General features: G+C 39.5%; 1 protein-coding gene across 1 annotated transcript in view; it reads right to left on the bottom strand.

Annotated features, from left to right (window-relative positions):
• Positions 1 to 15,587, bottom strand: part of LOC110211715 (follistatin-related protein 4) — a 149,838-nt gene extending 134,251 nt beyond the window's left edge. Inside the window, exons 1-2 of the mRNA XM_078149186.1 lie at positions 15,485 to 15,587; positions 11,690 to 11,767 (exon numbers count right to left, since the gene is read on the bottom strand). Of these exons, the coding sequence (XP_078005312.1) occupies positions 11,690 to 11,767; positions 15,485 to 15,587 (181 nt within the window). The remainder of the gene's footprint in view (positions 1 to 11,689; positions 11,768 to 15,484) is intronic.
• Between the last annotated feature and the right edge of the window lie 1,793 nt (positions 15,588 to 17,380).

Here is a 17,380-nt window from a genome sequence, read left to right as displayed (position 1 = left end):
GCTTCTCTACAAACATGTCACTTTTGGGGAGGCAATTGTAGAAGGATTAGAAAATTAAGTGTTTTAGCTCTGTTTGAGAGCACGAAGAAAGCTTTAAGGGAGGCTCAGAAATGTGTGCACATGACACATCAGGGTATCTTCACAATCTGCTGCCATCATTGCTATTCCCAGAAGGGATGTTGGGAAGGAGGCGTAAGACCTAGAATTTAGATGGGTGATGAGAGCAGGAGTGAATTGCCTTGGCTAGTATCCACCTCGGTTCTGAAAGGGATGAAGGAGTCACTTAGCAAGTTGACCCCTATATTTTAGCTATCGTATTTAGAGATGGAAGGGATGTTAAGAGTCCATCCAGTTCAGTACCCTCTTTTTATAGAAAAGAAAACTATAGGTCAACAAGAAGGGAATTGCCCAAGGTCACACAGTCAGTAAGTAGCAGAAGCAGGATTCAAACCTGGGTCTTCTGACTTCAAATCTAACATTTTTTACACAATGCCACGATGCCTCTTCTTTTTTTGGGGGGGGAATAATTTCTAGCAAGCCAATAATTATCAGGAAAGCTAATGAATAGAGAAATAAAGTCACAGTATGGACCATGTATTTTTAAAACTTATTTTGATTTAATAACAACTAGAGAAATAATAAAAAGTGAAACTGTGCAAAGGTAGAATTTACCATCCTGGTAAAAGGCAAGACCTCTATAAAGTCCTTTTTACACTCAACAAATGCAGTTATAACATCAAAATGAAAAAGAATATAGTTTCTCTCTTGGAAAGCTTTGTATGTACAAGCATCTTACTTTCCATTCTTCATCTCTAAGCCCCATGATAAGTTTATCATAGGAATCTCTGATGTCCCCTTTTAGGAGCAGAAAGAGAACAGCATCATAATTTTTGGTTACCTACATAGTCATGACAGTCATAGATCATCAAACCTGGCAGGAATTTTAATCATCAGAGAGAAGAGGAAACTGAGACACAGAAAAAGAAGAAAGGACTTTATTCAAAGGCATATGGTAATTTAATGGAAGAATTGGGAAGAGAACTCAAGTCTTCCATTTGCCAGTACAAGGCTGCAGCAAAATGTGGGATGTAAAACTAGTAAATGAATACTCCAAACTCAACTTCTCTTATTACCCCTGCCCCCAAATACATAGTGAGTGTTCACACAGGATTTATGAAGGAGACATTTACTAATACTAATTGTGTACAGAAGAGAGGGATATAACAAGTTTAGATAGGACGTGGTTTATGTCCTATCCCTATTCCCTGCCAGTTATGATCAATATTATATGACACATTAGGATCATAGGAACAAAGGATCTGAGGTGGGAGGAACATAAAAGATCATTTTTTCAGATGAAGAAACTGAGGCCCAAGGAAGTTAGATGATTGAAGTAAGGTCAAACAGGTAGCAAATAAGAGAGAGATGTGATTTGAGGTGATATCTTTTGATTCCAAATCTAGTGGGCAATGTGAGTTCTGAGAAGAAGGATGCTGGGGTATATGGCATTTGAAATGACTCCAAGAAATCGGATGCACTTTGTGATGTACCCTGGCAGGAAACACTGGCATTTAACAGACTATGCCACTGTAAGGACAAGAGACAGGCAGGATGTGAGCGAGATGAAGGTAATGTGTGACACTGAGTGCTGGACCAATCACAGACTTATCCTCTCCAAGCTAAACATTCACACTCAACAAAAGTGATGGCCCCGAGGCAAGATAACTACCAGAAAACTTAATGTCAACAGAGTAGAGCACTTCTCCCTACCTGAATAGTTTGTTGCTAACTTGTACAGAAAGCTGAGTCAACACACAATTGGCAACAGTGGAGCTTTCAGAGATTTGGTGGACAAGCATCACATTTACTTATCTGGGCCAGACAACTTGTAAACATCAGGATTAGTTTGATGAAAAAGATGGGGAAATTCAGAAGCTGCTAAATGAAAAACAAGAACTCCACAAGATTTACCAGCAGGATAGTTCATCTGTCTCTAAGACAGATTTAACTCCATCAAAAGCAAAATGTAAATGAAGCTCAGAAGGATGCAGGATTCTTGCTGCCATTGAATTGCCTCAGGAAGATTCTGAAAATCACCTGGTAAGATAAGGTACAGGACACTAATGTCCTTTCTTGAGCTAACTGCCAAGCATTGCATGGGCTAGCCATGTTCCTACCCAAAAGTACATTTGTTTAGACAAATTAAGGACTATTTAACAGAGAACTCACTCAAGGTAAGTGCTGACACAGAGGTCAGAAGAAGTGATACAAGGACACTCTCAAGGTCTCTCAGAAGAACTTGTACTCAGTTGTGAGACATGGAAGACACTAGCACAGAACTGCCTCGTATAGCATGCCTGCATCAAAGAAGGTGCTGTGCTGTATGAACAAAGCAGAATTGCAGTAGCTCAAAAGAAATGCGAGATGTGCAAATTTAGAGACATCTCCAGTCCAAATGTTCACATGGAGTGTTTGTACCCCATCTGTGGTAGAACTTTCTGAACTTGTATTAGTCTGATTGGCCACAGTTGGACATACTGTACCTTGACCAGGACATAGTGATGTCATTTTTAGTCTCTTCAAGTATGAAGGACAACAACCAAGAAATGGGTTAGGACTATGGTGGGTGAAGAGGGAGAAGATTCCAGACGCAGAAAAAAATGTAAGCAAAAACAAGAGAGCAGCATAGGGAGACTGAGGTTATATAATCTGCCCATAGTCATACAGTTACTAAGCGTCTGACTCTGGATTGCAACTCAAGTTTCCTGACTACATTCAATTTTCCATCCACTGTGCCAGGCAGCTGCCTCACACTAAAGACCAAATCCTCAATAGTGTGATATATCAGGATGCTAGGGCAGCTCAATAATGTAAATCAGTCAGCTCTGTTCATAGTAGGGATGAAATATATTTGAACTGAATATAAAGCAAGGAAACATATGCAATGAACACCATCCCCTTCCAAGTAATTCCTAAGGAAGGCTACTCTGAGCTGTAGGCAGAAGAACAGCATTTCCCTGAAGGACCAGGGGTATGTGAGCTGGAAGAATCTGAGGAGAATAAAGTATGTTCCCTATGCAGTCAGCAGCACAAACCAAAGCTGGAATGGTTATTATCTCAAATCCATATGCAGTGGAGATTTTAGACACCTTCATTTTCTTGTTGCAATCTCCTTGGGACACTCATGTTTCAACACATCTTCCTGTAGTGGGGAGTGCAATCTTTCCAAAGATATTCCCCAATTCAGCACTGATCCTCATATGCTGTAGGTGGTCAATAACACTTTGAGGGAGTCTGGGCAGGGATTACTATTTTCATTTGAAAGAGGAGTGGTATGATCTTCAGGGAAGTAAAGTTCATATTATAAAACACTGCCAGATGGACTAGAATATCCTTAATTAATTAAGTACCCCTGATCCTGCCTTAGGAGTCTTTCCAAACCTCAATATGAATCATAGAAGAGATACAGTCTGGAAAATTCAATTTCTCTCGTGTCAAAGGGCACGAGTTGGGGCAGCTAGGTGGTGCAGTGGATAGAGTACTGGCCCTGAAGTCAGGAGGGCCTGAGTTCAAATCTGGCCTCAGGATCAAACACTTGACACTTACTAGCTGTGTGACCCTGGGCAAGTCACTTAACCCCAATTGCCTAAAAATAAAATGAAAAAAACAAAACAAAACAAAACAAAGGGCATGACTTAAAATCCAATCTTGAATAACATGGTATCTATGTAACCGTGGGCAAGTCACATTTCCCTGACAGCCCGGGTTCCTCATCTATTAAGGAGGTAGTTGGGCTAGATGGCTTCTGTGGTGTCCCTTTCAAATCTAAGTAAGATGGGCTGTCAAGTCTCTTCCATCTCTACTAAAATCTATGCTCTTATATTGAATTAAATATTCAACTTTTAGGGGCATTTAGGAGAAACAATTGGAACCAGTGTGGTCAAATGAAGAGAACACTGGTTCTGATGTTAAAAGGTGCAGATTCAAATGCTACTTCTCTCTTTCACTACCTCACTCTTTGGGCTTATTATTTAATCTCCTTGCTCTTCAGTTTACTCATCCATAAAATAAGGGAATAAGACTCGAATGAGTCATTCAGCTTTAAAGCTAGGAACCCATTAACTTTGTAGACTCTTACATAATATAAAGTGACTTCCAGATGAAGGACACACTCATGTTCAAAGTGGTCATCTTTTCTCTCACATTGGGCAAAGTGAAGTCTAACTGCAATGAATGTGATTGAGGGAGGAAAAAAAAATAAAATGCAAAATCCCTGGGGACTAAATTCAGTAGGTTTATGTTTAGTAATAAAGAGTTACCACAGAAGAATAATGGACAATTTCACTAGGCATCAACACATTTCTCCAGGGACGGGACCAGAGGGTGTAGATGTGGAATCAGGTATGGACTGCGGTTAGCGCCTGACAGCCAGTGCTTTTGGGCAGCGAGGTAGCACAGTGGTTAGAGAGCCTGCCCTAGAGAGGCTGTTATTGTTGTTCAGTCATTTTTGGTAGTTTCTGACTCTTTGTGACCCTTTTGGTTTTTTTTTTCCTTGGCAAATAACTGGAATTGTTCGCCATTTTCTTCTCCAATTAATTTTATAGATGATGAAACTGAGGCAAACACAGTTGAGTGACTTGCACAAAGTTAGCAAGTGTCTGAGGCCAGACTTAAACTCAGGTCTTTCTGACTCTAGGCATGATGTTTTATCCACTGTGCCATCTTGCTGTCAGGAGGACCTGAGTTCAAATCTGACCTTAGATGTGTGTGGTCCTGGACAAGTCGCTTAACCCTGTTTGCCTCAGTTTCTTCTTCTGTAAAATGAGCTGGCAAAGGAAATGGCAAACCACTGCAGTATCTTTGTCAAGAAAACCCCAGATGGGATCACAGGATTTGGACATAACTGAAATACTTGAACGACAACAAGCCAGTACTTTGCCATTCAGTGTCCTTTCCCTGGCAGCTACATTCGGTTGCTTCTCATAGTAGCTATTTCATTCGTGAGAGTAAAGGTATAGATAAAGGCAGACCAGAACCAGAGAGAAACTTAGCTAATCATTTAACCTCTTCCCCCTGTGAGTTTTTCTAGTAGTTCTGAGTTCTAGAGGTAGGTAACCTTTCTTTCTGTCTGTAGGTATAGCTACATTGTCCTCAGTGGTAACCCAATGTGATGGTGCCTCTACAGATTTGACTACCATTCCTCTTTCCCTTTCCAGGCAGAAGCTTAAGTGACCCCTATGACTCACAGATGGAGGTGAAGGAGAGAGGGATGACAGAGGTCATGAGAGCACTACACAAAGAACAATTCAGCAATGGCAGAATACATAAACACTGGTTCATATCAACATCAGGGAGAACAGGTTTTATTGATCCCATATGGAGAGACTAAGGTGTATAAAGTTTAAGAGGCTTACCCACAGTTGTAAAGTTAGTAAAGTTCTGAGGCAGGATTCAGACCCAGAACTCTTGACTTGAAATCCAACACTATTCACTAGAACATACCACTTACAACATATTATCAAGGTAAGTTACTGCTTGTTATAGGAAGGATACTTAAAATTTAATTTACCAAAAATGTATAATTTCTTGGGAAAATCTTTCCACTAAGGGAAATTTTTAAAAAAATAATAGGATTATAGGTGTAAATATTAGAAGAGAATTTAGAGGATGAGTCTACTTTTCTCATTTACAGGTGAGGAAACTGACGCATAAGGAGTTTATGCGACTCACCTGGCCTCATTCGAATAGGGAGCAAATAGCAACTCTGGGTTTCAAACCCAGATTCTGTGGCTACAGATTCTGTTCAATTTTCATTGCACTATGTGGCTTCACAACTGATTACCTTCTAAACTCCAAGAGTAATTCAACAACAGTTATTTCCTTTTAATTGGCCACTGTTGCCCTCAGTATTTCAGAAAGTCAGACTATTTATCTCCCAGTACAGGAAAGACAGTGAGGCAGCCCCTTACATCCTGAGTGAATTCTCACTTGGGGGGTGTTTTCCAACACAAACTTCATTGGTTTGCCTTTGGCCAGGATCAACAATGACACAGCATAGGCTGCACAGGAAAGTTATTTCTGAGGCCACATAAAAATTTATGCTTTGACTTTAATATTAATGCAATTTATAAATCCTCAGCATTACGTGCTGGGAACTTCAAGAAACCTTTCTCTGTAAATCCCCTATTAAGTCAGCAGCAATGCTTTCGAAGTGAGAGAAAGGGACATGTTTAACTCTGGGAAGCAATTCAATACCTTGAAGATTGCTGGATCCCTAGGGAGCCCACAAAGAAAGGGAGGACTGTCCATGATCTAACTGTGAGGGGCTGAATGTATAATGAATGCAGGCAGTTAATGCTAACAGAACTAGGGATTTGAGGCACTCAGGACAGGCTATCTTATGGGTTTATCTACCCCAGCTCCCTAAATGACAGTCCCTTACCTAGGACATGATGCTGGCCAAATTGTAAAGTGGGTGAAATATGATTTTCATGCTTCCTCTTGACAATTTCTTTTCTAAAAACCCTTTCCCCACTTTCAGCTCCTTTCTCATCTAAAGCCTCAGGGCCCACATGACTTCTTAACCAATCTACCATTCAGACTCAGGAGGAAGAGACTGAATAGCCACGCAAAGGTTTCCAAAGACTGTATGCCTTTTAAAAGATAAGCCTAGAATAAAAGTACAGTGTTGACATGTAGGGCACCATGGCAGGCTAGGAGGAGAGAGGAGAACATTTTTTTTTGAATAAGGGGGTCTCCTCAGGCTCATCGTATACCACGTGGCACAGATGAGGTGCTGTCAGGTGAAGTGGACCCATGTGTAACCAAGACTGAAAAGACCACTGGTATTTCCTTTTGCATTTCTACTTCAAACAGCATACATGGAATAGTATAGTCTTTGGCTCTCTGTATGAGTCTCTACAAGTCAGAGAGTGACTCAGGATGGACAGCCAAAAGCATATCTTCTCCTCTCTTTTTGTGTGACTTTAGCCTCTGAGCAATTTTAGCAGGTTGACATCAAAATACTCCATGAAAATGAGAAAATGTGTTGCTAAGGAGAGACATATAAGGCATTTTAAAAAAAGAGCATTGACTGATTATTTGCCAAATACTTAGTAATACAGTGTTGGTCTACACTGTTGAGGAGAAAGAAGAAGATATAGTTTCTGTGCCTGGGGAGCTCAGTTTGGCTCGATAAATGAGCCATATATATGTGAAACAACTAGCAAATGGGATAAAATCATATATAGGATATTATATATAGGATATATAGGCTATATTACACATAATACATAATCAAATTATAAAATAAATGTCACAGATAATAAATGATAAAATCACAGTGTCAAAATTTGAAATATCTAGTCAATTAATTAACAAACTTTTATTAATCATTTACAATGTACCAGATGAATGGCAGATATTCAATAGAGGGAAATTACTATAATTAAGAAGAATCATGAAAGGTTTCTTGTAGAAGGTGGGATTTTAGCTGGGATTGGAAGGAAGCCAAGAGGTAGAAATGAGGAGGAAGAAAATTCCAGGTATGGTGAACAGTTAGAGAAAATACACAGAGTAAGGAGATGGACTATTTTATCTGAGGATTAGGAAGGAAATGGGTATCACCGAATCAAAGTTAGGGAAAAGGGAGTAATGAATAAGAAGATGGAAAGGTGGGGGAGGAAAGCTTTGAATGCCAAATAAAGGATTTCACTGGAGTTTATTGAGTAGGAGGGTAACATGGTCAGAACTAAACTTTAGGAAAATCACTTTGGCAAATGAGTGGAGGATAAACTGGTATGAGGAGAAGCTTGAGGTGTGGAGATGAATAAATCATCTGGAACAATAATTAGTGCAGGTGTGAGGTGATGAGGGCTACAACAGGGTCATAGCAGAGTCGGTACAGAAGGACATCTCAAGAAGTTTTATGAAGGTAAAATCAGCAGGTGTTGACAAGAGATGCATATGGGAGGAGGTGTGAAAGAGTAAAGAGTTGAGGATGACACCTCATTTGTGAGTATGAGTGACTGACTGGGAGGATAGTGGTGCCTTTGACAGTAATTAGGAAGCTTGGTAGGGGAAAGAATTTGGGGTGAAAAATAATGTTCAATTTGAGGCATAATGAATTTAGATGCTTATATTACATCCAGTTTGAGACATCTCGTTGGCAGTTGGAGTTGCAAGTATGGAGGTTAGGAGAGAGTTAAAGGCTAGATGAGAAGAGCTGAGAATCATCAGAATAGAGATGATAATTGAATCCATGGGAGCTGAAGGGATAACCAAGTAAAACAGTATATAGAGTGAAGAGAAGTAACAGGATAGAGAGTTGGGGAAAAGTCAAGATTAGCAGGATTTATCTGGACAAAGGTATAGCAAAGGAGACTAAGAAGGAAGTCAGACGGATTTGAGAACCAGGTCATGGACTCTAGTCATGGAAACCTAGAGAGCAGAGGATATCAAGGAGAAGAGGGTGATCAATAGGTCAGAGGCTGCTAAGAGGTCAAGGATAAAAATTAGACTTGGTAATTAAGAGGTCAGTGGTAACTTTGGAAAGAGTAGTTTCAGTGGAAGGATAAAAGAAGGATTGTAGAAAGTTAAAAAGAAAGAGGAAAAGGTACTGTTTTAAATGAGCTTCTCTAGTTTAGCCAGAGAGAGAGAGAGAGAGAGAGAGAGAGAGAGAGAGAGAGAGAGAGAGAGACAGAGACAGAGAGAGACAGAGACAGAGACAGAGACGAAAGAGACAGGGATACATAGAGACAGACACACACAGGTAAGAGATGTGAGATTGATAGGTCTAATGAGGGCTTTTTTTTTGAGGATGGGGAGGACATAGGCATGTTTGTAAGTAGGAGGGAAGCAGCCAGTAGACAGAAAGAGCCTGAAGATAATTAAGAAAATGGGGATGATAGAAGGGACAATATGACAGAGAAAATGGATCACTTTTACATATAGAGGGGCTTACTTTGGCAAGAAGAGCCACCTCTTCATATGAGACAAGGGTGAAGAAGGAAATAAAGACAAAAGACATTTGGGTGATGTGAGGTGAAGAGGAAGGAAAACTAGAGAAATAGGCAATGGGTGAAAGAAAAGAAGGTTTTAATGATCATAGTTGGAGGTTAAAAATTGATGGGATGAAAAGGGTATGAAGGAATTGAGGAAGGAGTTCAGGTAGGTTTTCATTTTCCACAGGAGTTTGGCCTAGGTGATATAGGTGAAGGAACAAATGTTGGGAGTTAAAGCAATGGTTTTTCTTTAATTCCATTGGGAAGTAGGAGAATAAGAGAAAACCTGGTGGGATGGAATGGTGTACCCTTACCTGAAAAGAAGGAGACTGGTGAACAATGAAATGGCATTTTGCTCTTCCCACAGGAGGCAACAGTGCAGGAAAGAGACTTCCACATAAGCTCACTGAGGGCAAGAACCATTTATCTCTTGGTATCTATACTGCCCAACATAGTACCTGGCACACAGAGGTATTTAATAAACGTGATTGGTTATTTTATTCACCTTTGTTTCTTTGTGAATCAAGATCAGCATTAGAACCTGCTTATTTTAAGTGTTGGGACAGGTTTACTATTGAATTACCTCTAGACATGTCAACTTCAATTGGACAAGTTCGTACTTATCAATACCTCTCTTCAAGTGGAGTACCTGTTCTGTTTTTCTAGAACTATACCTTGTCATTCTTCATGTATCATCTGGACAGAATGTCCCTGGGCATTAATTGTTGAAGAAATGCTAGACTGCTGGATCAGCTTCTGAACATTCCAAAAGAACCACTTTCTGGATCTTATCAGTCTTTCTGATTTAGAGAGCTCTGAAAATTATGTTCATATCCTTAAAAACATGAAGATGAAGAAAATATATCATATTATAATCATAATAATAGTTAGAATCTATGTAGCATTTTATGCTCGAAATCACTATTGATTAGAGAAATGCAAATTAAAACAACTCTGAGGTACCACCTCACACCTATCATATTGGCTAACATGACGAAACAGGAAAATGATAAATTCTGGAAAAGGATGTGGGAAAATTGGGACACTAATGTATTGTTGGTGGAGTTGTGAACTGATCCAACCATTTTGGAGAACCTATGCCCTAAGGGCAACCAAATTGTGCATACCCTTTGATCCAGCAATACCACTACTAGATCGATATCCCAAAGAAATCATAAAAAAGGGAAGAGGACCCAAATGTACAAAAATACTTACAGCAGCTCTTTTTGTGGTAGCAAAGAATTGGAAATTGAGGGGACACCCATCAGTTAGGGAATGGCTGACCGAGTTATGGTATATGAATGCAATGGAATACTATTATGCTATAAAAAGCTATGAAAAACCTGGAAAGACTTAACTGAACTGATGCTGAGTGAAGTGAGCACAACCAGCAGAACACAGTACATAGTAACAGCAACATCGTGCAATGGCCAACTTTGATAGACTTAGCTCTTCTTAGCAATACAAGGATCTAAGACAATTACAAAAGACTCATGACGCAAAATGCTATCCACATCCAGAGAAAGAACTATGGAGTCTGAATGCTGATTGAAACATACTATTTTCTCTCTCTCTCTCTCTCTCTCTTTTCTGTTTTTTCTTTCTTGTTGCTTTACCCTTTTGTTCTGATTCTTCTTTCACAACGTGACTAATGTGGAAATATGTTTAATATGATTGTACATGTATAGCCTATATCAAATTGCATGCTGTCTTGGGCAGGAGAAGGGGAAAAGGAGGGAGAGAAAAAAAATTTGGAACTCAAAATTTTATAAAAGTGAATGTTGAAAACTATCTTTACATGTAATTGGAAAAAATAAAATACTATTATGTGTAAAAAAAGAATTTATGTAGCATTTTAAAATTTGCAGTCATACAATCATCTCTTTTGACCATCACAAACAACCCTAGGAGAAAGATGCTATTATTATCCCATATTATTGTGGAGAAAACTGAGGGAGACAGTGAGTAAGTGGCTTGCCTGGTATACCCCATCTTGGAAGTATCCAAGGCTGAATTTGAACTCAGGTCTTTTTGTCTTGACTTCTTTAGTTGCTTTTTATTATCAGACATGATCTTCTAGTTTCCCCTCCCCTTTTATATACCTTCCCATTCTGTATTTTAGTTTCACAAAATTGGAGGGTTCTCCTATAGAGAAGGGTTGAGAATTATAAATGATGATGTTTCAGGTCTGTGCCACTACTGACACTTCTCTGATTTCATTGAGTTTACTTTCATTTTCATCTGCTTTCTCTATTTTTAGAAAGAGATATCTATTCCTCTGTTGTTTACTTACTTGAAAATTTAACTCATAAAGAGTTTCTTTTCTTTCTAGTTCTTCTCTCCCTCCCCACCCCTTTTAATAAGCTGTAGATATGGGATAAATTATTTTGTCACATGTACTTTCCTTGGGGTTCAATGATTATCCCTATTTTTATATATGAGGAAATAGAGGCTGAGAGGGATAAAGTGACTTGCTCAGGATCACACAACTAAGAAGTGTCTTAGGTTAGGTATGAACTTGGGTCTTACAGATTCCAGGCACACGAGCACTCTGTTTATTTGGTTATACATCATCTCACCCCCAGAAGCAATACTCATCGAGACACTGGTGTTCAAATTTCATCAAGAAAGACATCAAGGAATTAAATAATCAAGGATAAACATGACAGCCCTTTTTATTCCCTTACCTACATGGCTGATGAGAGTGCCAAGTAATTTTTCCATGTCAAACCGTAGCCCGTAATCTGCAATCCCAGGTTTAGTGTCTGCAGAGGGGATAATTTAATGGATCTTGAAAGTACATTAATAAGTATAACTTGTTTCCTGCTTAATTATCCAATCTCTTGAGGGTGCTAAGTGATGGATTCATTATGTAAACAAGCATAAGTAGACTGTTTGGGAGAACTGCTTCCAGAAATCTATTTGCTTTTATTTTCAATTTCAATCGCCTTCTCATTCTCAGAGTGCTGTTATTCTGATTAATTCCTGATGAGGAGCTCCCTGGTTGTGCCAACAGTGCCCTGCATGTGTAACAAGGAGCACATGCTTTTCTGCTTAAGTTATTCATTGATGAGATGCACTTAGTAAGGGAGCAACAGCTCTTCCTAATTACTTCTCCCCCAATGTGCCATTGGGGCACTTGACTCACAGTCTGGCTGGGGAATAATTAATATCACCACATGTACCTTCCACGAGTGTAGGGAAACCAATCTCAACTACTTTATGCTGACAAACTGAACTTCTCTGGCCCTGGTTGATCTCCTTCTTCTGACCTGCTACAGGTTGTGTGGCCTTTACTGCACAATCTGGCATTTATTTTCTTTTGGGAAACACTGCTATTGGCCCAAAGCCTCTGAGGAATGGATAAGGCCTGAAATATTTCATATTCTGGTGCCCACCCATGTTTTCCAGAGTGTTTTTCATGTTCTTCCACTATCGCCACTTTTACATGAAGATACAATCTATCAGGGCGTGTGTGGACTTGGGTCAGAAGCTTTTTTCAAATTGTTGGGGATTTATTGGGTCAGGACCATAGGAACATGGATTTTGAATGACGAAACATCTAAGAGGCCATCAAGGCCAATACCCTCATTTTACACATAAGGGGAGTAGAAAAGATGAGTGACCAGTTCATACAAATAGAAAGTATGGGAGGTGGGATTTGAACCCAGGTCCTGTGACTTTCAATCCTTTGCTCTTCTGTTTGTGACATGTTATTTGATCACTCTTTGCAAGATATTGATGCACAGGCTGAAGTTATTTTTGTTGGCGGTCTTTTGCTTGACATGAATGCTCCAAGGAAGACCAAGTGTCCCATGAAATGATTTTTCTCCCAGGAGTTATATAGGTGACAAGACTAACGCTAATGCTTTATTTGATTCTATGTGAACTTGGGAGTTATCCTCCAAGTTAGCAGCAGGGCTATAGCAAACCATGAGGCAAACAGAAATAGGAGTCTCTTCAGAGTCAATGTCTAGTTTCTTATTCTACAGTATGAATGACAGAAGGGGCACTACAGGAAATAGTTCAAATTTATATTCTCTTCTACTCTCAAATTCGTTGTTACCTTGTCCTGGCATTACTTATAACTGGCCAAACCCCAACCCTGGGATACCCTTAGCATTCACCTCCGCATACCTACTCACAAATGGCTGAATCACACTGCAGGAAGTCAAACAACTTTTCTAACTGGGTTCACTGGAAATGATGTTACCTAATCTCAACTGGATCTTCAGTACCACAAGGCAATCTTTTAATTTTTCTGTAACTGATTCCCTGTTACATTCTTTGCATGGCTGTTTCATGTTTTTTATTCTCTCTTCAAATCCTCAAAACTATCCCCTCTGCCCTCTCCCTCTGGTAAGAACATCATCTAGTACTTTACTGAGAAAATAAAGTGAGCCCCTTTTCTGCTTCAGCTTTATCTTAAAACCCCTTGCCATCACAACCCATTACCCTACACATTTGCTGGAATTATAATGAAGAATCTTCCCTTCTTCTTGACAATGCCTTTAACATAAATCTTTGACCTCATTCCATCTCCTCCTGTCTTTTTCATGAGATTGCCAGTCTTTCCTGAAATATGCCCTAACCCCTGTCCACCGAGCATCACTTTGTACATTTGCAATCTTTTCCACCTACTGGCACCTTTCCTATTGCCTACAAACTTGTGCAGATCTTCCCCATCATTACAAGAATAACAGCAAGATACACTCTTCACTTGACCCCGTAATCCTCTCAAGTTTTATTGTTCTATATTTATCCTCCTTTTCACAGCAAAAATCTAGAAAAAAATTATCTCCACTTATTACCTATATTTCCTCTCCATGCACTTGATTCTCAACCTCAAGAAATTAGGCTTCTGACCCCATTATTAAATTGAAAGTGCTCCCTCCAAAGATCTCAGTGATCTTTCAGTTACCAAATCCACTAGACTTTTCTCAGTCCTTACCCTTCTGGAAAACTCTGTAGCATTTGTTGGTATTGATCCCCTGCTGAGTTCTAATTTTTCATGACAGTGACTTTCTTGTTCTTCTCCTACCCATAAGGCTAATTTGTTCCCAGTCTGCTTTGCTGATCATCAAACATATAGTGTGAATGATGTAAGTATACTCAAAGGCAATGGTCTGAGGCCTTCTTTCTTAACTAACCCTTTCTGCATGTGTTATCATCAGCTTTCATTGGTTCAATGGTTATATTTATGCAGATGACTTAACAGACCTAAACATCCATCCCTAAACTTAATCCTATTGAGCATTAGTCCTGCATCATCAATTATCTATTGGGTATTTCCAGGTGTATTTCTCTTATCCATCTCAAACTCAACATTTATCTTTCTCTCTAAACCCATCAGTTTTCTTAGCTTCCTTATTTCTGTCAAGAGAAATGGCATCTTGCAAATATATCCAGGTTTGCAATCTGTTATTCCTGACCTTTTACTTTTACTCTTCCAGAAACATCCAATCAGATTCTAGGTCTAGAGATTGGTCCTCCAGAATATCAATCACATCTCTGTACACTCACCAGCCTAGTTCAGGCTGTCATCATGTTACCCTTAGATGATTGCAATGATTTTCTAATTTGTCTCCCTTCTCTCCAATCACTTTACTCTGTAATCTACTTTTCATATAGCTACAAAATTAATATAACTCAGGCACAAATTTGATCATAACACTCCTCTGCTTGGTGGTTCCCTATTGCCTTTAGGACAAAATACATTTACATTCTATCTCCAGTCTATTTTTGAGGTCTCATAACATGTTACTCCCATTCACATATTCAATAAGGAATTTCAGGAAAAGGGGGTAGTTTAGACTGATAAGTGAGTAATGTGTTAGTCATGTTAAGTTTGAGATACCAATGGGACACCAGGGAAAGAGGTCAAGTAGAAAATTGGAGCTCAATAGAGACCTGAGGGTGAATAAATTGATTTGTACACACTTAGCGTGTCCACATAAGTAAGAAAGAGAAAGAAATGAATATAACTTTGGAAGCTCTTAGTATCACTAAGAGGGTAGAGTAGAAAATAGAGCCAAAAACTGAACTTTGAGAAACAACCACAATTAAAAGGTATCATATAGATGAAAAACTAGAAAAAAGACTGAAGAAGGCCAATCAGACAAGTAAGAAGGATATTTCTGTGATCAGTTGGTGGCTACTGTGTCATTATTCCAGCCATCATTTAAATGCAAATATTCCAGGATTTGGTGCCACCACCGTTGATCACAGGCGCCAACAAGGGTCTGACAGATTGAAACACAAACTAGGGATCTCCCAGGAGGGAGTAAAGAAGATGCTACCAATGAAGAGAGGAGAGAGTTAACAAATGAGAGACAATCAAGGTATGGCAAAGTTATTACACAGATTATAACATATCATCTTCATTATTGTTTCTACATAGAAACCAAGTGCTTTATCACTGATGACTTTCTATAGTTGGAAAATCTTGCCAAACAGAGAATGGTTTTCAGATCCCATCATACGAGAAATCTCTTCTCGTAAACCGGGATATTTGTTGCTCTCTTTATGATGGTGAGATTCTTCACAGATCATTGTAGGAAAAACATCTATGGTATTTCTCTGCATCTTTAGATACCCTTACTCAGCTCATAATCTTCAGATGTTGACAGTGGAGAAATTGCTTCTGGTAGAATCCACTTGCCTTGCTGAATCTATGTTGATACCCCACACTGGTTGAATCAGTGTTCAGTGATAGGGATAGATGTATCCAGAACATATTCCTATTAATTATTGTTGGCTTATTTATTTGTGATGTGGGAGGTCTCTATTTTTTGGAGTTAATTTTACTTTAATTTTCAATTTCAAAATCTCTCTCTGACCCTCCCCACAACTACTGAGAAGTCAAGGAAACACAATAGTCATTAAATATGAATTCATGCAAAACATTTTCCCACATTAGCAATACTGGAAAAAAATAAGAAAAATAAAGAGAAAAAATATGCTTCAGTCTTTATTCAGAGGCCACACTCATTCCTATTTGTTCTCATCTACATTATTATGACCAGATCTTTTTATATTCATCCTCTCAAAGGCTCAAATACACTCATACTGACACTATTATCTCCCAATGATATTAGAGAATAGAGAAGCATTTCATTGTAAGTATGCATGTGGTATCCCTCCAATAGACTGTAATTCCTTAAGAGGAATTACTGTATTTCATTTTACCTTTGCATCTCCAGGACCTAACACAGTAACTTGCATATAATAGGTGCTTAATTCTTTGGATTGCCAATTTCTGACACAATAAGGCAAGAGAAAGATAAAACAGGAAGAACCTAGTATATTGGTTGCTACCCAGGACAGTTGGGTAGAGGAGCCTGGGAAAGAGACCCAACTCTCTGATTCCTGTCTGTGTGTAAAGACATTATACCACAGTCATCTTCAGCCCTGGTAACTGCCCTGAAAACATTATAAATACTGCCATCAGTGTCATGAGCTATATTTGACTCCCTGGATAGAAATACCTGTGAGGCTATTGGGCAAGTAGCTTGAGATTTGATGTAGATTATTTCTGCAATGTACATGGAAAGGATAGAGGATGTGATTTTCCCCTCTCCCCAGTTCATTTGACCTAGTCAAAGGATGTAGCCAGAAATAAGAATCAAATAACTGCAAATTTCAGCCACAATCCATGATCCCCTTGATGAGGTGGTGGGACCTGGACCACAAAAGGCAAAAACCGTGCCTCTGGAAACAACATAGAATCCCAGCAAGCCCCTTTCCCTGTTCCCCATCCCCCTACTGTGAGAAAATCTTTTCCTGTTGCAAACATACATGCAGACTTAACTTTGTAATTCCTTTAATAACAGGCTATCAATGCAGGCACAGGGGTGCCTGGCCTGAGGACTCTTTCCCTGGCACCAGATACCCAAGGACCATGCTCTGGCAACCCTTCTATCTTGTCCCCTCAACAAAGTTATCTCTGTTGACTCCCTGTTTTCCCATATATTCCAGGCCAGCACCCAGACTACTCATACATGCTGGCCACTCCCTAATTGCACTCCACATCACTGAAGGATGGTTTGAGGGGGTCAGGCAGGTCCCTGTATGGGCCACCAATATGACAGGGTTTAGGGGTGCTGACATGGTTTGGGAGTGCTGGGACAACAAAATGTCAGGATGCAAGGTGGAGTTGCCTGGAGTGAATTCACACACTCAAACTGTGCTTGTCAAGTGGAAAAGTTTATTGTGATGCCAATAGAAACAGGTGAATTTCCTTAGGGAACTTGCAACTTAATGGAGGTGATGCTAATGCTTATATGGAAAAGGGACAATGAGAGGATGCCAAGTGTGCTAATTAGGTGACGCAGGGCAGGATTGGGGGGTGGTCATCATATGCAAGTAGTCTGGGTGCT

The sequence above is a fragment of the Phascolarctos cinereus genome, unplaced genomic scaffold (genome assembly GCF_003287225.1).
Source record: "Phascolarctos cinereus isolate Bilbo 61053 unplaced genomic scaffold, phaCin_HiC Scaffold_2;HRSCAF=192, whole genome shotgun sequence".
NCBI classification, from domain to species: Eukaryota; Metazoa; Chordata; class Mammalia; order Diprotodontia; family Phascolarctidae; genus Phascolarctos; species Phascolarctos cinereus.
Note: the sequence above shows the minus strand (reverse complement) of the source record. Positions and strands in the feature narration are given on the sequence as shown.